Source organism: Haliotis cracherodii, unplaced genomic scaffold (assembly GCF_022045235.1).
Source record: "Haliotis cracherodii isolate W230 unplaced genomic scaffold, xgHalCrac1.p SCAF_1, whole genome shotgun sequence".
In the NCBI taxonomy this organism is placed as follows: Eukaryota; Metazoa; Mollusca; class Gastropoda; order Lepetellida; family Haliotidae; genus Haliotis; species Haliotis cracherodii.
Window position 1 is genome coordinate 74295399 of NW_027266264.1, and position 22800 is coordinate 74318198.

General features: G+C 38.7%; 1 protein-coding gene across 1 annotated transcript in view; it reads right to left on the reverse strand.

Moving 5' to 3' along the window:
- Positions 1-319: 319 nt before the first annotated feature.
- Positions 320-22800, reverse strand: part of LOC139472356 (two pore potassium channel protein sup-9-like) — a 68896-nt gene continuing 46415 nt past the window's right edge. Inside the window, exon 2 of the mRNA XM_071254856.1 lies at positions 320-9372. Coding sequence (XP_071110957.1) covers positions 8567-9372 — 806 coding nt within the window. The 3' untranslated portion in view covers positions 320-8566. The remainder of the gene's footprint in view (positions 9373-22800) is intronic.

Genomic DNA, 22800 nt, shown 5'->3' on the forward strand with positions numbered 1-22800 from the left:
GTAATCAATGGGACTAATCGCCATGTTGTTGACATCAACATTGAGACCGGTTTGTAACTTGCATTCTGATTGGTCCATTAGACTGCGCAGAGGAGCAAATCAAATTGGTTAATCAAAATCAATGGCGGGTAATTTGAAATCGCGGGAACCAAGGGACTGGCTGAAGGGGTTAGCGTAGATCAACTGAAATGCGAGTCCTGGAGATATAGAGGATGTCATATATAAGTGGAATACTGCTCAAAGAGGCGGTAAATCCTGTTCACACTCACCCACGCTCCTTTTGGTTTCAATAATAAGCTACAGAATAACTTGTAAAACATATTTTATTCAATTATATGCAAAAGACATTCGAACAGTTATAATGTTATTATACACGTGATGGCTGTCCGTCGGCCCACCCCGAGGAATGCTTATGGTGAATGGGCGTGGAAACTCTCCGATAGAACACAGATATGTGTCTGGTAGCAATTACCGCTGTACATTGGACAGACATCTGTCTCATAACAGGTAACACAGTGTCTTAGTTTAACATAGCATTCAAGTTACACTTTTCTCTGTTAGATCTTATTGTTTCAGCTCCACGTGACCTGCAACACATTCATTAAATTGAATTATACGTAAATAATCTTGGTTCAATACATATCCTAAACGTTCCAGATACATACAATTCTTGAATCATTGGGATATTTCTGATAAAAAATATTAACACATTCTCAGATATAATTGAATTGAAGCCCTTTCCTCTCATCTCTGGAATAAATCCTTAACCTCGTCCTCATCACAGGGCAACTTTGATGGCTAATCATAGCATGAAAGGTTAAATGTATGAAATGCGCCCAAGACCAATTTTGCTCTGGTGTTGGACACATATATACGTTGTATACATAATGAATGTTTCTAATTTCCTTTCGCTGACAAGTGTTTTGGATATTACCTCTCAGCGTCCTCTGCCCTTTAAAGCAGCAGTGCACCCAATGGTGTTATCGCATAGTTGTCGAGAATGGAAAGCCCACTCTAAGTTAATGATAGCGTCTTCTATTCCTTGATACAAGCGTTGTATTAGATTGTATGAGAAAGGATTTGCTCAAAATCGCGTTCCATTGAATTTCATTCATTTCTATCAAATTAGTTTCAATTTTACGGCAGTTGTATATACCATTGTGTCATTCACGTAATAACGTTTCAGTTCAAATCCAGTATAATGGCCAAATTGTGTATTTCCCTTCAGTAACCAGGCTCAAGTGTCCCTGATCATCAAATGCTACATTGCGCAAAGCATGTTTAGATGTACCTGGTTCTTTAAAGCGAAGACTTATCGGATAAATTACGAAATGTGATATACTGCTGCTTGAATGATCGACTGTAATAACATTCCGATGATTGCAAGTATGTATTTTTTGCGATTCTTTATGATGATAAAGGAAAACGACGCCAGGCTCCCGCGTTGCAATAAACAATGGCGACTGATTTCAGTCGAGTGTTTATGTAAGGCTGACCTTCATACATTTTGCGTTCAATTTATTTCTTAACTTCGGAATAACCTTTCCGAAATTGGAACTACGGAATATTCATCCCTTGTGAATGGATGCCAATGCCTTTTCATATTTTAAATTCATTTATACAATGGTTACTTTTTATTATATGTACTACATATTACTCTTAAACATATTCAGATCTACCCAATAGTAATATTGTTATTGTGTACAAATTAGTATTGATCTGCACATAAAACCTTAATGATATATTAATAAAAAAAATTGATATAATTATTAACCTCAAATTATTTAAAATTTAGAAAACATCCTCAGTTGTACTTAATTCAAATCATTCTAAACAACCTGTCCGTAATCCAGATGAGGTTTTACAATTTACAAACAGCGCATTCATAGGTCAAATTGGGGTCTCAAGCGTTACTCGTAGAACGTGACACCAAAGCCACCCTACTGATAATGACCGCCTTCCTTCATTGTCTGCATAACAAGGAAGACATTAGTTAGGCAATCAAAGCAATTAAATGCTAGACAAGGAACAATACATGAACATATAGTACAGTCAAAAGTTGAGATAAATCAAAGTTATTGTCTTAAGTATGACCAATTAGAATCTGCTGACGTTCCAGTGTCCAGGGATTTGCTATAAAATCATAGACAGTGTGGACATTCAGACACATCGCCTCCACGAACTGCAACATATGTCTAAAGTCTACATTGAGGTTTAAGTTCGTTAGAGAACTGCGTTACCAGTGACCAATCTGTTTGTATTTTGGAGAGTACTAGTTTTAGGGTGAAAGGTAATAGTTGAGGCCTTATTTTGACCGATGAACGCGATTGTTTTATATGTGACAAAGGAGAGATAATTTATGGATAACAACTTATATTTTTACTGTAATGGCGACGTTTCGGTATAGATTCTTATACTGTTGTCAAGCAAGTAAAGGTATAAGGATCTATACCGAAACGCCGCCTTTACAGTAAATAAAGAACATGTTATCCATAAATTATCTCTACTTTGCCATCCGTCAACTTCTAAGTAATGCCTATCAAATAATTCGTTTTATATATGTTTAATAAATTTAAATCAGTATGAATATATAATTATATAAATAAGAATAAACTTAACGTATATTGTTGATACATTATCTGCAACTTTAAGCTGATTCTGTACTATAATGAATAAATAAATTGAATCGTTTCTTAGTTATATTAAGATTTAAAACATACTCGATACACAATGCTCAATAATATTCCAAATTATTCTGGCTATAAATTTGTATCCTCCTTTTTCCCCCTGTGTATTATATACATTGTTTCACAATAAAAAATGAAGTACCCATTCGCCACCATAGCTTCGCAATGGCACGACGCTAAAATTATCCGTCTTATCCAATTATCTTCCATGGCGAGAGAAATTCTGTATAAAGTTAAAGATAAGATAGATGGCGAATACTGTAGTGTATTTTCAAAATAGAATAATGAGTGAATATGGTTTTGATGTCACTTTTGGCAATATTCCAGCAATATCACGGCGGGGGACGCCAGAAATGGGCTTCACATATTGTACCCATGTGGGGAAACGAACCAGGCTCTTCGGCACCACGAATGAATGTTTTAACCTCTAGGCTACCCCACCGCCCCTAAACTAGAGTTAAAGCGTTATAATACACAGGATACTCAAGGATGGCAGTTCAGTATCTACAAGAGTGACTTTATTCAGGTTATTAATGAAACGTCGACATTCCTGACTTTGGTAATATATAAAGGAAACATTCGACAGCTGAATAAATTCTGAAAATGACCTCTGATGAAAGCATCATAACATAAACAACACAGGTTTATATCTGGCAATTAGTAAATGATTGCATTTGTTTATATTGTCCACCATCCATATCACAATCTGATGGTACAACTTCAATCAAATCCGATTCCTTAGCGTCATTATAATGATAGTCTTTTGCGTCAATATAATGATACTAATCTGATAAAATCACGACTGAATAGTCACGCAACAAACTGTGTAAAAAAAGGCATACACATATCAAACACACGTTCATACCCACCAATCAAAAAGTCAAAAAAAAAGGTTAAAAGAAACAAATCAAAGTAATGTATAAGCACATAGCATGCATATGGTGTATTATGAAAAAAATCACAAACCGGAGCAAGATGACCGATGTCATATAAGAAACTAACTTATGCAAGAAATGTCTCTTTCATTTGAAACAAAGTACCACAAAGTTCACCAAGTTTCACCACATTTACAAAATACTACCAATCATACTTTATAACCTTGGACAGTGGAATTTGCCCCTGATCTTTCTCCACAAGTGAAGGTTTTCACTTATAGTGGAACATATTAATCTGCCACAGCACGAAACTTATAGTTTCACTAACCGAAAACATCCTGGAATCCTACTCTAAGGATGTTACTGGTACATGAACATAACCCCACACGCTATGGTATATGTTCTCCCCAAGGAATATTCAGGTAAATACAAAATATAGACAATCTGACTCGATCACACGATTTGGCAGACTCTGGAACAGGAACTGACCAATACATAACACAGTGTATAGTTAGAATACATAGGTACATAACGATACATAAATTTGTATTTTCATGTTGGTCATTCGCCAACGATAGATTTTCATACACAAAATGCTTTGGTTTTATGGAAGGCATAGTTGACTTCAGACTTAGCTATTATGGACACAGGCGTACGGGTATGCCACACGAATAAGAAAGGTTCCTCAACCTAGTTATCCTCGGCATTTCTTTACGTACTTTACGTTCGTATACACTACGTTCCTCTGTTACCGTGAATGCATACGGCAATGTTTCGGAGTAATCGCTATTTGTAACCAAATATTCACAAGCCATTGTTATTACGAGTATTGTGTTTCCTACCTTTTCACATGGGTTTACGACTGTAGAAGCTCTAAAATCCCTTTTTTTATCAGACCCTTGGTTCCGGCGATTATTAGGGGTCAGTGAGCCCTCAGATTACATCTCACAAACGCCAATGGTTCTCATGCTGCACGTGTAAGAGAATTACGGTCATCGACTGCGTTAATATCAGACAGTGTTAAAGTTGGGCTAATTCTTTTTTAATATTTCCGTGAGTTATGCACGACCCCATTTCATTACTTGACTACAGATAGCGCTATGCACTACGTGAGATAGCACTATGCTCTACGTGTATTCACGGGTGATGGAGGAGCGGGGTGTGTCTAAAACACGTGAAGTTTGCCCGGTATCATTAAGAACTGAATTCATGTAGTTCAATATTAGTAGTTTTCACGGTCTGATTTATCCACTGACGTTTCTCCATTTGATGGCTTAGATTGCGTCTTATCATAATTTGCAGGAGAAGCGGAAGTTCTATCAACTGGCCGCTTCATACCAAATAATGTTAGCAGATGGTATCCTCGATTGGTATTGTAGTATAATGTGTCTGGGTTGGGTATGCGTGTAAAACTGCAGCAGTGTATCTCAGTAGGCTAATACTATAAAAGCGGCATAAGTGCGTACAAGCTGACCCAAACACGCGCATGCACGTCGTTATGTAAGTGGAATAATCTGAAACCCCCACCTCACCTCTAATCACACTAACATAAAATGTTTCATAAAACCATCTTTAACCGGCGTTAGATGCTGTAGAATCAATACAAAATGGGTAGACTTATGGATTTCACCTTATTCTTACAAACAATAATGCCGTTTCTTGTACACAATACAAAAGTTGAAATTTGTCAAACTTCCATTGAAATTATAAGTGTAACAATGTGTAAAAGCTTCAAACTTCCTGGAACTAACACTTTTTATAAACGGGGCGCAGAAGAATGTGGATGATAGAAGAATGTATGTATTCCAACGGTATACGCAATACAATGTAACTAAAAGTATATTTTCAATATGTTTCATACCATCGATATACTTTATTGCTCTTTCCCGGATGCAGATAAAAAGATCCCCAAAGAACTGACGTAACAATTAATTGGTATGTTCAACGGTGGAACATGCATGTGACATGCATCAGTGTTTGGGTATTCGTGAAACGTAATATGCCTCATCACTAACTGGTAATGTTTGCATCGGACGGTCAACTGTGGCATGTTGTTTGACGGATATAATAAAACATACGACCCATTATAGCCATATTTAATGATATGTTATGTAATTTCTCGGCCCTATCGCGCAAGGTATAATAAATTATTCTTACAATGACATGCCAATATGCCATTGTTATGTGTGGCAGAACTACACGATCGGTATAACCTTTACGAAGAAAGTGATGCACTTGCAAAGGTTTAGTTTTGAAAATAGTTGCAAATAATGCTAAACACGGAACAAGAAAATTCCTATATGAAGACAACGAGGTAAAAAAAAGCGAAGTTTCGATATTAAAAAAATCTACGCTATGAATTTGAGCAGATATTGACCTTCACCCTGACCTCATTTGCAGCTTTGTTCTTATCGCCCTTGGATGGCCTCAGGTGACCTTGGGATGGCAAGAAACCAGTGTCACCTCAAGTACTTCATCACACCACATTAGACCCCCATTTTACATCCTGTAATTGCAAGCTAAGAAATGCACACAACTAAGCCATGTCAACAAGCAAACATATTGCGTACATATAATATGATTGTTTCTCTCTGTTAACTACAGAAACAATTGATAGGTTGATGTGTCATAAATGGTGCGTATAAATAATAATCATAACTGATGATAATTCTTAGATTGCTAGAATTCTTATCAATATTATTGCTATGTAAATAATCAAAAATATGTTTTCGGGTGCTCAAGATAAGATATGGTTCGTGAACACGAGGCATTTCTTTCCTTTCACTCATTTGTCGTTTATGAAGCATGGGATTGAATAAAGTCTAATAGTTTCGAAAGAAGCATAATATACTGACCGTCAAAAGAAACGCGAACCATAGAAACATATAGAGAATTATGTACATGTTTCTAATGTGTACCACTTAATGACAAACTAACAATCAGTCACCGAGTGACTTTAATCTTATCACGATATGCTGCACGTGATTTTTAAACTTTACACACAAATCCTGCACGAGACAAATGGTGGATCCCGAGTCATGGATCTATGACGTCACATGTGATGCGTTCATGAGCGTCGGTTCACACAACATACCAGTAACTTCGTGTGTGCATCAAACCTATCTAATAGATCTTGAATATGATTAAATCTTCATATATTAACCAACATGTGTTGTATTCGCGTTTCTATTGACGGTGGGTATATTTTAGTTGAAAATGATTATGCAATTAGGGTTTGATATTGGTGATATAGTAACAAATTCTATTCCACATAAAATGAACGGTTGATGACAAAGGTGATCAGAATAAAATTAAATAAATCGAAGTAGTAAATCTTAAAGTACGACATATGTAGTACTGATATGACATCTGTAAACATTAAACAAAAACTCTCCGTACAAACAGGGGATTCATAGAAGAATTTACTTGAGCATGCTGCATTCCTCGACATCACTGTGCGGAGCATCATGCTTTGATTTCTGATTTCATCTTTTCAATTTCGAATCAATATACATCTATCAACATTTTAATGCTGTGCCGTACAGAAACGTATTAATCTTCTGTCATTAACTTACTTAATATATCATAAAACATATAACCCGCTTGACAAAACCAGCCATGCGATTTTAGCACAATGTATAAAAACGTGTCAAAGAAGCTTAGAAATGGTGAAAAGAGCATTAAATGAATTATTTTTCAAATTGAATAAAGGAAACAAACACAACGTGATCGTACAGTTTCAATCGGAGACGTAAACACTATTCACTAAGAAATATATGAAAGATAAACTATTGTCATTGTGTTGTGGCTATCTTTGAATAAGTCATCTGATATTTGCATACAAGGAGAACATTTTCAAAAGGTACAAATTGTGTATGAATGTGCACGTGCCTGAGAAATAGATACATTTTTATTATTTGTCATTGGGAAAAAGAATTGTATCAATCAAACATGTTGGACTGAAGTCAGGAATAATTTCATGTACAGACGTCAAAGAATGCCTTTATAGATTGTTGTTCATCACTTGACAAAACATGATTGACAATAATAGTATTTGCTGTACCAGAACGGGTTGAAACAAATGGACAATCCAACATGGCCTAGATGGAACATATGATATCCAAATGTCTCACTTATATTTATGTAAAAACTCGCGATCATCTCGGAATTAGTTTCCTAACTGGGTTGATTAAAGGAAAAAGTGTAATAAGAGAGAACAGGTGTGGATGTAGAAAGATGCGAACACCTCTCATCTGTGCTTATTACAGAGGTAAAACCTATTTTCCTTTACGACTAAATGTATGTCGTGAAATAACTCCCGGTACCCACAATGTCAAAGCTATCACAAGTGGTATCATGAGCCACTGACAATATACTGAAATATCTTTCGTTTGGTTATATCTGTCAAGAATAATATATAATTTAGGATGTTACACTACTTCAGTATATTTACATGCCATTAACGATCTCCTCCCTTCTTCTGAACAATTTTTATTTTGTTACTCCGCATATACAAACATTTTACCCTAAACTCCCTCATTGTGGGGCAACACCGATAATATTGCATTAATAACATAGGGTAATGCTTGATAGTTGAGCTTTAAAACAAACATTTCACAAAGAATCACACTAAAACATGTGAAACCCTTCCAGATTCACCATAACTGTCAACTTCAAATCAACACTGTCAACACACATCTATGTATATATAATCCAAGTTATATTTCTCTATGCGTCCATCCATCCATCACTGTGCTCATCAGGTGAGCTAACAACTCGTCCGTTCAGCTATCTGCCGGTAAGGTGAGCTAAGATAAGATATGACGGAAGACCTTGCAATCAAGTAAATGAAGTAACGAAATCCATTATCAGATCAGGGTCCGATTGAAGAGGTAGTAGAATATGAAATATGTACACACCAGAGGGCGCCACACTCGCCCCCGTAGTCAACAAAGCGCACTTTAACATGGAATATCAAACATGGCGTCTTAACCATATCCGCCGTCATATCGAAGCTCGTTTCCGGGAGAGCATTTGCCATTGCAAATAGGAGTTCGTATCCTCGACCCCACCACTTTGACTGTCCTCTTTTGCTGCTGAGGACTTCATGGGAAGAAGATGAGCGATCTTTCCCGGTCCTCGAGTCACTTTATACCGGGGTTTATGTTTAGATCGAAGGTTATAACATGAACAAGAACATACTGATATCAGATCGTTATATTCAGGCGTTTCCTGAGCACCTGAAACCACACTGCCATTTGCAGTAATAACGTCCCCGTCCAGCCGCACAGCACCCTGTGCAGCCGCAACAGCAGCCAGTTCCGCCCTTCGTTCATCTTCGGTATTCATCGTCAAAAATCGTAACACAAGAAGGTTCATGGCGGCGGATATCACTGTGAGGCCAAATAATATAAATATCAAACTAAACGCCACATAATGAGGTTTTAACTCCAATGCATTATCTTTCTGGAGCGCAACAAAATCCCCAAACCCGATTGTTGTAAGAGTGATGAAACAATAATAGAGCGAGTTGATGTACTCCCAGCCCTCGTAATAGGAGAAGGCCGCTGCTCCTGTGGTCAGTACAATGGTGGACAGGTTCATGGCCACGAGGATGAGATTAGTCTGAGAAACCTCTGTATTCTTCATCCTGAAACACTTCCTTAGCTGCTTGAGGACAAATGTGACGAAAGTGTTGAGTCTCTCGCCGACACTTTGGAACATGACGATACACAGGGGGATCCCTGCCAAGGCATAGAACATACAGAATATCTTTCCTCCGACCGTTTGCGGTGTGCTGTGGCCATACCCTGCAACCATAAAACAAAGGTGTTAGGGTAATAGTGAATGTCACAATGAAACGATTTTTTAGATACTCAACAGAACTAACTGATATTAGTTCCTTTCATACAGGCCTGAAAGAAAGGTACATGTACAAACACACATCATTAGAGTTCCATCTAAGAAACCGTCTTCAGTTTCTTAGGACCTTGCTGCAAAGCACATTGTTCTTTCTTTCTATTCCAATGGTATGCTCGAGATTTTTGTCTTCCTGATTTTTTATCCTCAGATGAGAAGATTATTAAATGAATTACAACAGGATATACTGTCTTTAAAAGATACCAACACGTATAACATAAACTGCCAGGCAAAAGAAACAAAACACTTGAAAATTAGGCTCTACCAACAAATTACATGCGTTAGCAAAACGTTACTAGGCTGAAAACAGTTGCCAAGATGAAGTCCAAAACACATCTATGTATCAAATATATTACCATCGAGTAACCATTTCTTGCTTGTTTCACTTATAACCACAATCAAACATTGGTGTATACTTTCTTTTGCCCGATAATTTCTTTATGAGAATATTGACAGTTCGTTGTAACATAATGTGAAGATTATGCTCTCCACACAATACAGGAAAAGACGTTTACAGCAACAGTGACACTTCGTTACTCTGAACCTGTTTAATCCGGAAACACCACATACTGAACGATTACTGTTTAAAATGCTTTCACCGAAGCAAAGTGACATTACTCCGTTACAACGATTCACCAATCCGGCAGATTGGTTATGTTTGATAGCATTAGGAGTTGGATATTGAACGCCAACATAAATATCAAGCGTTTGGGGAAAATCTTTCCTGGGTACATACATTTCAAGAATGGTATCAAGAACAAAATGAGAATATAAGACTTTCATTTCATTTTAGTACCATCATCATTCCTACCCATGAGTGTGTTAAATAACGTTCGCAAATGTTATTTCTCCCCAAAGACATCTAACATTACACTTGTAGATGTTATGTACATGTACCACTTTATTAATGTACAAGGTAGCCCCCCTTAACCTCTTCAAAGACGATATGGCTGAAATATTGCCGATGTGACGTAAAGCATAAACTCACTCACTCACTCACTCTTCAAAGATAGTGCCAGTTGTTCACAAACATCATGACTCACACGCCATATTAACAACCCTCATGAACCCATATTCTGGTATTCCTACGTATCCTCAGCTAAATCGCATCTTGCAGACTGAACATCCGTCTGGCTCCTGGACGGTGCTTCACGCACACAAGGGTCCTTCATTTCGTTATACAGTCTTCAGGAAAGTAATATTTCTAAACACGTACTGAATTCCAGCTCTGCCTGTACTCTCGCTTTCATCAGGAAAGTCAGTGAACATGAAAGGGGCAGATCATAATGCGTGTTAACTGATACTGTTTGACAGACAACTATCTCAACTAAACATAATTGACTTTAGTAGAGGACCAAATAAAATCAATATGCTGTTCTCTATTATGTGGAGATAATTTCTTAACAGAACTAGTCAGGTAGGTATTATGTGATAGGAGTGTGAAATTAAAGTAAACCGTTTGTCTCCTTGCATAAAGAAGTCCTTTGGTTTGTTGTTGAACTTCAATAGTCGAAGTAGGGTTCAGTTACATGTATTTCAGAACATAAATCATATCTTCACAATTCTGGTGTCTGATGGAGATACAAAAAATATGTAACGCCATATGAAAGAAGATTATATTGTATGCTGATTTATTCTTGAGAATAAGAAGCTAAATCGTAATGGAGTAGCTGGATAATAATGGAGAAACTAAATCATAATGGAGAAACTTAATCATAATGCTGAAGCTGAATCATAACGGAGAAACTGAATCATCATGGAGAAACTGAATCGTAATGGAGAAACTGAATCATTATGGAGAAACTGAATCGTAATGGAGAAACTGAATCATAATGGAGAAACTGAATCATCATGGAGAAACTGAATCGTAATGGAGAAACTGAATAATTATGGAGAAACTGAATCATAATGGAGAAACTGAATCATTATGGAGAAACTGAATCATAATGGAGAAACCGAATCATCATGGAGAAACTGAATCGTAATGGAGAAACTGAATCATCATGGAGAACCTGAATCATCATGAGAAACTGAATCATAACGCAGAAGCTGAATCATAATGGAGGGACTGAATCAGAATGGAGAAACTGAAGCCTATTATCTGTAACCGTAAATGTATGTCCAGCATGTGCTCGGGGTACAATCTACAAATCCACGCCGATCTCGGGGAATGTGCCTTTGAAAACAAAAGCAGCTTCAGTTCACTGCGGATGGCTACTGATGACATAAGTTCGTTGTAAATCATGACTCACAAAAATCTGCTTTTTGTTTAGCGCTGCAGTCAGCAACATTCCAGTTACACCACAATGGCCTGTGAATACGCATGGACCAGACAAAGCGGTGACTGAAAGTTTGACCAATAACATGGGGCAGGGTGAAACGCAATCAGCCCAGCCCGATCCATTTAGTCGTGTCTTACAACGAGCATACGTTACTGGAGACCACTTATACCCGGGTTCATATTGAGAGATTTACTCGAATGTACGATTCCGACTGTATAATAAGCATGTGTTTATGAATTACTATCAAATCGTGATGATACCAATCCGTTTGTGAAGTTTAACCTATCCTGCCCCACCAGGTGGTACCCTTCGCAAACACGTGCAAAGGCAAGTCAACTGTTCACCTGAACAAAACACATGGAAACACATGGTCAAAATGGGGAATTGCATCGGACATAATTTTGGTCACAGATGCTTCACATTTGTCTCAACACGTCTACCATAAAACGTTTTTGAAAGCTTTACCGAGGTCTTGAATGTTGAAACTCAAATCAAACAACTTTTGAGGAGATCTTTACTCTATAACGATCTTCAACACATGCAGCATGTCCATTATAGGCAACAGTGAACAAGTGAGAGAGTGAGTATGGTTTTTGTCGCTTTTAGCAATATTCTTGCAATATCAGAGAGGGGAACACTAGATATGGGCTTCACACATTTTAACCATGTGGGGAATCGAACTCGGGCCTTCGGCGCAACAAACGAATGCTTTAATCACGTTGGCTCCACCACCGCCCCTCACCAGCAAACAAAGCTAACTTTCTCCCGTGTTCGTGTTCTGAAACGTTATTCCTTTCAAAAGAGGCTGAGGGATCTTTCAGTTCTGCCTTGAGATGAGTCTTATTCCATACTTGCCTAAGTCCATGTGCAAAAGACAAAGTAACTTGAAAATGGCTATTGCTGAAACCCCACTATTCACAAGGAGGATGGTGCCATCGGGAATATAGAGACGAACAGTTGTCTCCTGCAGACATTTAATTATATCAAGTCGGGGTGACATTTACCACAGTCGCTCAAAATACACGGCGAATCAGACCAAAGCATATAAACCAGCATTATATGGCTAGATTGTCCATAAACTGATGACGGGGCCGTACTATATACTACACCGATAAACAACGATCTATCGGCGCAGAAACCATCCCAATAACTAGAGGACTGTGTCTACCAATAAACCAAGTTCTGTACGTGACGTCACCCGTCAATGAAGTGGGAAGTATAGTTAATGTTTACAGAAAGATAAAGAAGGCTATTATAACCACAGACAAGTTGTTTCCATGGTACCGCTGCCTTTGTTAATAGTTCGTGCTATCCACAATACGAAGACAAAATGGGTGGTCATCATCTTGTCTGTTTTATTGGTTCGTAAATAATACCGGCAGCTGTATTATGGTCAGATGACCACTGGTGATATGACTCTGGTCGTGTGATTCCAGCTCCTAGATAAGCTAACAGCATAACACGGTGATGGTTATGAAATGTAATCCTCTGGAACCCGGGTGTTTGAGGTCTGATAACAAGGGCCTGAGGTCGAAGAGAAGAGCGAAGTATTTTAGTTACTTTGGCGTTTTCAAATAGTTTATAATCTATGTCCTATTGAAATAACTGGACAACGCGTATTTAAAGTGATCCAACACATTATTTAATATTACTGGTGTCCGCTAGGCTAACAGTGACCAACTCGTGTTATTCCGGGACAAGCCGAATAGCAACTCATGCCCCTGTCGTGGCCATTTTCGCGACTGGGTTCCGTCTAAACGCAAACGGGCATAGCTAAAAGAATTGTTAACTCGTTGCGTAATGATTCACGTATATTTCCCCATATATTATGTATATTTCAGATGCAATTTTAAACACATCAGAACATGCGGTATTATACAATATGATTGAACACATTTAACTGTATCTTGGGTATATTTAAGATGCAACACATGTGTAAAATTTAAAACAAAATTCTTGAGGGATTCTTTGAGCGATGAACTTGAAGTTATACGCGTATTCTGATTGGTTTGTCGTATTTTCGCACATGACATACATCGATAGGGGGACGAGTCTTTTTGCTGGTAACGGAAAGGGGCGAGTGGTGACGAATGTAACTGCGGAATACGCAAAAGACGTTGATAGTGCTAGGAATGAACTGGTCACACGATAGAACAAGATGCTTGTTTCATGATGAATAAATAATACAAGTTATATTTTCATCAGCCTTGTTAATTGAAAAGTACCGAGTTGTGCTTTGCACTCAATGAGTTAACCAAGAATTACAACCAAATATGACAGTCACTTCGACTTAATGATTCTTTGAGGTGCAATCTTTCTCTTAAGTCCGTATGTTTCCTGGGGGAAAATGCGTATGGAACTACATCACATATTCAAAGGAATACCCAACATTAAATTCGTATCCTGATTTCTTAAAGTACACCAATTTCTTAGTGTCTCGCGGATCGTACTTTACAGCATTTCCACTCCATGATTTTTCATTGTGTTTCAGTTTTTGAGTGAGGAAAGACATCTGCTGCAATGCCAAATTACAGCTGTATAGAGGTAAGCCGCCATCAGTAAGCCGCTTATGGTATGTCCCTACTCTGGTATTAACGAGTAAATGACATGTGCCGTGGTGATCGGGCACATGACACAAGGCAGAAGGGGAAGCAAGAAAATCGTTATAATAACTACTCATTATGTCCAACTTGTCTCTCACTCTCCGTTGAAATATTTTCAGCTGGAACCTCGGTATTGGCTCAAGATCCACTAGACAGGTCATTGGTTTAAATAAACTCTCGAATGGACCTCTGAATAGGTTCTGTTTTTTTATCATTTATTATTTTTTTACTATAGCAGCATAAAATGGAAGGTTCGAGATGGGTTGTTGGGGGATTTGGGAGTAACAGTACAGTACTGACAACAAATGTTTTTAGTTGCATTTATGTAATCCTGGCCTAATTGTTCATTATTATAATGATATTACTCAAACGTTAAGGAGGAGAATTTACGGGTGTCAACTTCTTTATAATACTTACTACTTCATCGGGTGAAACGTTAGTCCTGCACCGTGACTGTAGAATATATTTATTTTATGAAAAAGAAAATCAAGATATGTATCCAAAACAAGTCTTGCCAGCTCTAGCTAGCTCTCATCCACCATGAAATCAGCATCGGGAAAACTATTTGTTCAATCTTAGAGTCGAGAAGGGTACAGTGTAAGATGAGATTTCATAGACTAAATGTTAGTCTAGTGAAACGTGTGTCCCTCATAATAAAGATTGGTCAAGTCTGATGTTTTTGGCAATAACGAAGGCTGGTCCTATGGAAACGTCTTCCGGCCATTAACGTTCGTCAAACCACATTTTGCTGTTTGTTACACTCATATATATTGCACTTAGATTCGGTTAAGTTGGCTTCTGTCCCAACTGGTTTATTTCAACATTCCTATGTGTGAGTGAGTTCGGTTTAACGCCGTTTTGGAAAGTATTTCGAAATTATCATGGCGTCTCGGTTGTTATTGTTTAGGTATGCACGCAGCGATGTGTGTGTTAAAAGTTCCCCATGTTGATGCATCGACAGCCACGAACCCGCAATCAATTGGCGTCTGACATGCATGGGGGTGCAACTCTGCACAGCGCATTACGCTACTGTAGGCTACCGTGCTCCCTTGATATAAGACCCAGATGAAAATGCCTTTTATAATCACACCACTGCAATTTGTTGAACTGTGAGACCGATTCGTCATAACATACAAAGTAGATTACAGAGTAGCAGCCAGGTCCTTATTGAAGGACTGCTTTGCAAACATAAGGCTTATAGTGTGGAGTTCAAGTGGACTCCATCGATGAGGTTTGTTTAGGCGAAATATTATTTGCCTGGTCCTTAAGTCTATTGTTCTCTGAGTTACCGTTCACCTTGTTACGTCAAACGGACCAGTTTTTATTCGTTCTGTGTCGTTAAGATGTGTACCTGTTTTGTTTGGTTAATTACGATGACAGTTACTGTTGTTTTTGTCGACATCAGAACTTTTAACGTGAATGGTATTTTCTCTTAGTTGCTATCTTAGTTCTTTCACAATATGATAAAAACATAACACATAGAGCGAGAGAGAAGAGAGAGAGAGAGAGAGAGAGAGAGAGAGAGAGAGAGAGAGAAATAGTGAATTTAAGGAGAAAGAAGAGAGACATGATGTGGAGACAAGGAACTGTGGAAGTAAAAAGGAGTGAGGGAGTGAGGGAGAGAATGTTATTGAGAGGAGAAGGAGTGAGTGGGCGAGATGAGGATGATTCGAAGGGGGGGGGGGGGGGATGGAGGAGACGGGACAGGAAAGGGAGAGAGAAGGAAGAGGGATAACAAAAGAGGGAGGTAGAGCGTGAGAGAGAGAGAAAAGGAGGGGAGTGGAGGGAGATTGTTCGTATGTCATGTCAACCCTCCACATATACACCTTGAACTAACATGACATGCATTCTTCTAAAATGTTGGGGTATATGTTTGTCATATTACATTATTCAATGGCGTTACATTACCGTAGAAGTGAGTGAGTATGCTTTTGCGCCGACTTTAGCATTATTCCAGCAATATCACGGCGGGGTACACCAGAAATGGGCTTCACACATGTGGGGAATCGAACTCTGGTGTTTGGCATGACGAGCCAACGCCTTAACCACTAGGCTGCCACACCGACCCAGTTAACATAGGAAATCGAAATGGTATATGGTGAGCTGGGGGCGTTTTCAATGTTATTGTTTATCATTCATGTACATAAACTCCTCCATCGACTCCACTGATATGGATAGGCGTGTCGAGTCGGGAAATAACATGCTATCATGATACAGAACACTTGGCTGCCACGCTCTGCAGACTGTAATCTACAAAAGTCTATACTTTGGTGTAACATGTGGTTTAAAGTGTCTGTTTTACGTCATACCAGGTTTACAGACTTGGTAACACTGTCAAACATAGTTGATGGTCTCATTGTAAAATATATAGAAGGATATAGTATTCAGACGTGGCAGAGTGTGATTACGGTATTTGTACTCTTAAGGATGTGCCTTTATAGTACACACAACTATATATCAAGCATCATGAGGCATAATGGAGGATGAGTGTATGTTTAATCTGTGGATCAACACACCAGTTTTTAGCAGTGGAAGATTGTGCCATCTGACCCAAGTGATGTGGAGTGAGTGAGTGGGTTGGGTTTAACGCCGCTTTAGTAATCAGTTATATCTTAGCGTGTCAGCTTAATGTGAGAGGAAAGCCGGAAGTGATGCAGGTCTCAGACGTTTACCACTTTGGTGAAACCCACGAGCACCGGTGTGGTGCTTATAAACCTAGAAACATAATCGGGGCGAACCCACTATCGTGTTTCTGGCGTGTCCAAGGGACGCTGCACAGCTAATTGCGGCGCCTTCGACGCCTGGCCCACCCGTGCCCCGTAGTCAAGATTATGATTAATATACATATTCTGTTTGGTTCCATAGTTTATACTTCTTTTATGAATCCGAACCCTGGTCGTGTTCCCCACAGAGATACAATGTACAATGTTTGAATGATATCGCTGGTGTACCTCGTCGTGATATTGCTGGAATATTGGTAAACGCAAAGTAAAACCACTCACTCACGGAGGTATTACATGCCGCCATGTTATAGCTGAAAAAGTGATTCGGTGTGTAATACCGTGACATTTTATAAACCTGCATTCTGGCTGGGCTACCAGAAAAATCGAAATGAAGCTTTACCACGACATGTCTGAGAACGCATAACCGGCGGATGAATATGAGTAAACAAGCATCACACTTGGCTTCTGGCTCTGATTAAATCCAGAGCCGATGCTTTATTGGGAACGGAATGGCGAAGAGACCGCTCAAGTTCAACGACATTTTATAAACGACTGAAGTGCAATATGGTCACCCTTTTTAAACCAATCATGGGAGTAATCAGTGAGTCGTGAGATAATATCAAATATCGACACTATCTGGTTCGGGGCAAGGGGTGGCCTGGCGATTTAACCGTTCGCGCGTCACCAGCCAGGGTTTGATTCCCGACGAGTGCAACGTAAGAATCACATTTCTTGTGTCCCCCAACCCCCGCTGTTATTGCTAAGCATTCCTAAAAGCATCTTAAACTCGACACATTGAATAGTATTTGGTATAATCACTAATATAACATCACTTTTCAAAATTGGAATTATAGATTTATAGGAGTAATCCCCCAAAATCAGAACACATTAATTCTATATAAGCTGGATACCCACATTGCAATAGATGCTTCGCAATGTCTGCATACTACATTAAAATCTTTCTAACTGTATCACGTTCTCTGCCAACTATGTTAAAACCCTTCTGCGTATCTTGAAACCTTCATTTCATTGCGATGTCTGCCCTTCTCATTGTGTTGGAATGTCTGCATACTATGTTATACCCTTCTCACTTCATCTCGATGTCTGCATACTGTGTTAAGACCCTTCTCATTGCGTAGGAATGTCTGCAGACTATGTTAAAACCCTTCTCACTTCATCTCGATGTCTGCATACTGTGTTAAAACCCTTCTCATTGTGTCAGAATGTCTGCATACTATGTTAAAACCCTTCTAACTTCATCTCGATGTCTGCATACTTTGTTACAACCCTTCTCATTGTGTCAGAATGTCTGCATACTATGTTAAAACCCTTCTCACTTCATCTCGATGTGTGCATACTGTGGTAAAACCCTTCTCACTGTGTCGGAATGTCTGCATACTGTGTTAAAACCCTTCTAACTTCATCTCGATGTCTGCATACTGTGTTACAACCCTTCTCATTGAGTCAGAATGTCTGCATACTATGTTAAAACCCTTCTCACTTCATCTCGATGTCCGCATACTGTGTTACAACCCTTCTCACTGTGTCGGAATGTCTGCATACTGTGTTAAAACCCTTCTAACCTTATCGCGATGTCTGCACACGGTGTTAAAACCATTCTCACTGAGTCGGAATGTCTGCATACTGTGTTACAACCCTTCTCACTGTGTCGGAATGTCTGCATACTGTGTTAAAACCCTTCTCACTTCATCTCGATGTCTGTATACTTTGTTACAACCCTTCTCATTGTGTTGGAATGTCTGCATACTATGTTAAAACCCTTCTCACTTCATCTCGATGTCTGCATACTGTGTTAAAACCCTTCTCACTGTGTCGGAATGTCTGCATACTGTGTGAAAACCCTTCTCATAGTGTCGGAATGTCTGCATACTGTGTTAAAACCCTTCTCATTGTGTCGGAATGTCAGCATACTGTGTTAAAACCCTTCTCACTGTGTCGGAATGTCTGCATACAGTGTTAAAACCCTTCTCATTGTGTCGGAATGTCAGCATACTGTGTTACAACCCTTCTCACTGTGTCGGAATGTCTGCATACTGTGTTAAAACCCTTCTCACTTTATCGCGATGTCTGCATACGGTGTTAAAACCCTTCTCATTGTGTTGGAATGTCTGCAAACTGCGTTAAAACCCTTCTCATTGTGTCGGAATGTCTGCATACTGTGTTAAAACCCTTCTCTTTGTGTCGGAATGTCTGCATACTGTGTTAAAGCCCTTCTCACTTATTGCAACCAGGTACAATTACTCAAATACCCACAGCTGGCACTTTCGATATATAGAGATTACACTTCATAATTCAGTGTGGAAAGAGAACAACGCCAGAGTTCAAGAAGTCTCGATTATCTGCCGAACTAATTCCATTGGACGTAAACGGCAAACTAGTGACGAAAATCATATGAATGCATCACTAACAATCAGTGATGAAACCAGGTGTCCGTGAAAAGGGTGAGCATTACCTGTTCTACAACTTATCCACATCAGAATAGTGACATTTATTCATTGGTATATGGTCCCACTGAATTATCCTATAACTGCGGCTCATTGCATGCGGTGCCAATGTCGAAGTTCGGGGACTTGAAACACATAGCAAATACACGACACTAGCATATATTTGTCAATATGGGAATGTTTCATTCCACCTTCCAGAGCCTATCCATAGCCATTCAAAACGTCAACGCTAGAGAATGATCAGTTTAGAATATCTGCCGAAACAGATTGCATGGGCCGTAAAAGACAAAATAATGATGAAAAATATGTAAATGAATCTTGTGATGAAATTCGCTTATGCGGGAGTTTGTTATCCCGGATGATTCATTGTCCTGATAAACGGGATTTGAAAATGACACTTGAATATATTAATCAGAACGTAGCGAATGCACTCTTGTTATTCTTGGGTGAAGGTCAAACATCAGAAGAATTTGTTATAATCATAAATGTTCAACAACGCAAAATGGTCAAACAACCGCCTAATGAATCATAAAGAATAATATCATCTCAGCAATTATGTGGACACTTGAGGACCACGTGACTATTTCTAACCTCTTACCAACTTGGAGATAAGGACAGGTGGAGGTAATTCTCACGCATATCAGCCGACGTCTTCAGGGTGGATATATGATATGCGATATGACGGCCTCTAGATCACGGGAACTACTTTTGCATTATTGTGATATGCCACAGGCCTCAAATTGACGTCATATATATTGTCATGTAACTGCAAAAGACGTCACAATCACGTTAAGCAGGTACAATGACCTTATTTTGTTCTAATGTTAATACGAGACTGTCATCGCCCTCATTAATCAAAGCGAATTGTTTACACAGAACAATCAAAAAGGGAATGTATCGACCTCACCTCCGGAGACGATGTGTTTTTACCATATAGATAACAAACTTATGTAAACCAAAATGTGAAACATTCATTGAGTGAAAATATTAGTTTAATATCGCTTGACTGATTACATGTTGATGACAGACTGGTTTTGTTGTAGTTCAACTTCAATTAAACGTAACTTATGTACGATCTGCAGATAGTGCAACATTTTATGCACACTTATTCTAAAGTATTACTTCTGATATATAAACGGTTCCATGTATGTCATTTAATGTATATTTTTCTGCATGAAAATGCGAATACTTCAGGGCTTATAAAGCGTTTGTGTCTTCGTAATAGAAATGCGTTATTCTATAGAAATGCAATCAAATTGATGTGTGTGATTGGACAATTAATAATTCAGCTTCAAATGACAATTTGTGCAATTTGCTCAATTCAGTCACAACTACAACATGGCTTAGGTTCTTAATAAAGCTGTATGTCCACCGATTGTGATTGACATGCGAAGGCTTAATTATGGCTCATTTAGTTGTTCATTGTGGTAGTTAGTTTCACGTAGCTGTCATCCCCATCTGCATATCGACCTCGCATATCTACCAACAGCTTTCTCGGCAAATCAACGCTTTTGTTCATCTTCTCTGTCTGCTGCAATACATAATGGTGAATCAATATGCGATGCGTATCTATCATGGAATAGTGACATGTTGTACACAGGAGAATACACAACTGTCTTCACTATGGATGCTCTACCGGACCACCTCTGCCCCGAGAGTAATGTATATACTGCAAGCCATTAGCAGTTATATGAATAAGACCGGACACGACAAAAGCCCAGATGTAAAGCTGATGAGTGAAATAGAGAGGAAATAATGTTATCTTTTTGAACACTGCATGAATTATTGAAAACGGAGTCCCTTAAGACTAGTCTATTGAGCCTCAGACGGAACACGAATCAGACGAGGTTATGACATGTTGAAGCGCATGAAATATGGATTAGTAGAAGAGTAATAAATTCTAGAGTTGTCTCTTTGCTTGTTCTGTTGAGGTGAGGAGACTACATCGTTTAGTTATGATCAGCATCGCTGTCGGGAAGTGACATACTTTGCGCAACTGTACTGGAAAGAGAAATTAATGACCTCAGTGGCAGGAGAGTAGTATAGAGGGGATAACTCTTGCAGCGGATAGGTGTAAATCAATCTCTTGTACCCAGACTTCTGTCAAAACCAGCTGCGTCCTCATAAACACGTGCTCAAGGGAGCAGTCAGTGCGACATAATTTCTATTCGACAGTGTACTCACGGGGCCGGTCATTGTACGTGAATGTGATCATTTTTAGCAGATTTATTGCACCAATATAGGGCAATATATGAACAATAAGGCGATTATTATACATATTTTACATTACAGATAATGATTATATGTTCTCGTCGTATAGTATCAGTACACAATGGAACGGATAGGACACAAACGTCAATAGGAACAATCGATACGAATTTGTTTGATACGTTTGATTTATTTCCCTAAGTAAAATACAACAAAAGCTCACATTGTCCACGAATGGGTATTTGCCGTTATTATTTGGGGAAATGTCTGGAGCACGTGAACTATATTTGCGAATTGAATAATATATAAGTCAGTTGTATACAATTCATCTACGAAAAGCATTTTTCTGTAAATCATTTTCAAAGGAAACGGCTGAATCACAATAGGGTGTGAATTATTGATATGTCAGCGCATCAGGAGCTGACAAGAGGCCAAAGGGATTGAAGCTTATATTTTGTTCTAAATGTGTTTCTATTGAATAATAGATACAAATTGAAAGTGTTTCTATTCAACGCTCTAATGCAAATGTCAATGTTTATATGTACTAATGTAACCTCGTTTACTATACCTATGATAATATGGTATGTTGTTCACGACGATGTTCCTAGAAAGGGCGATGTTACTTTTTCGTCATCATTATTTGAACTTAACTGGGCATATCAGAAGTATCTTGTCATCAAAACATCAAGTGACCCTGGAATCAAATCATTATATTTACTCAATCGAAAATATGTAACATCCAACGTATACTTTCTAAATCAATTGTCCACACCATCGCCTATCTTCGGGCATTTCCGATATATATATATAAACATATTAGTGTAACAGCCTCTGCAGGTTTGGTTGGAGCAGTGTAATGAGTGGTTGAATACCACGCATATGAAGATCTCCGAGTTAAACCTCTCGTGTGGGAAAGGAACATGGTTTGGTTTACATGGAGCAATGCATTAAGTGGTGGAACAGGTTCTGACTATAGTGATGACAAAGTTCAACTTTGTGTTGATGCAGCTGATAATGTATGGCAGAACGACCCTTGCA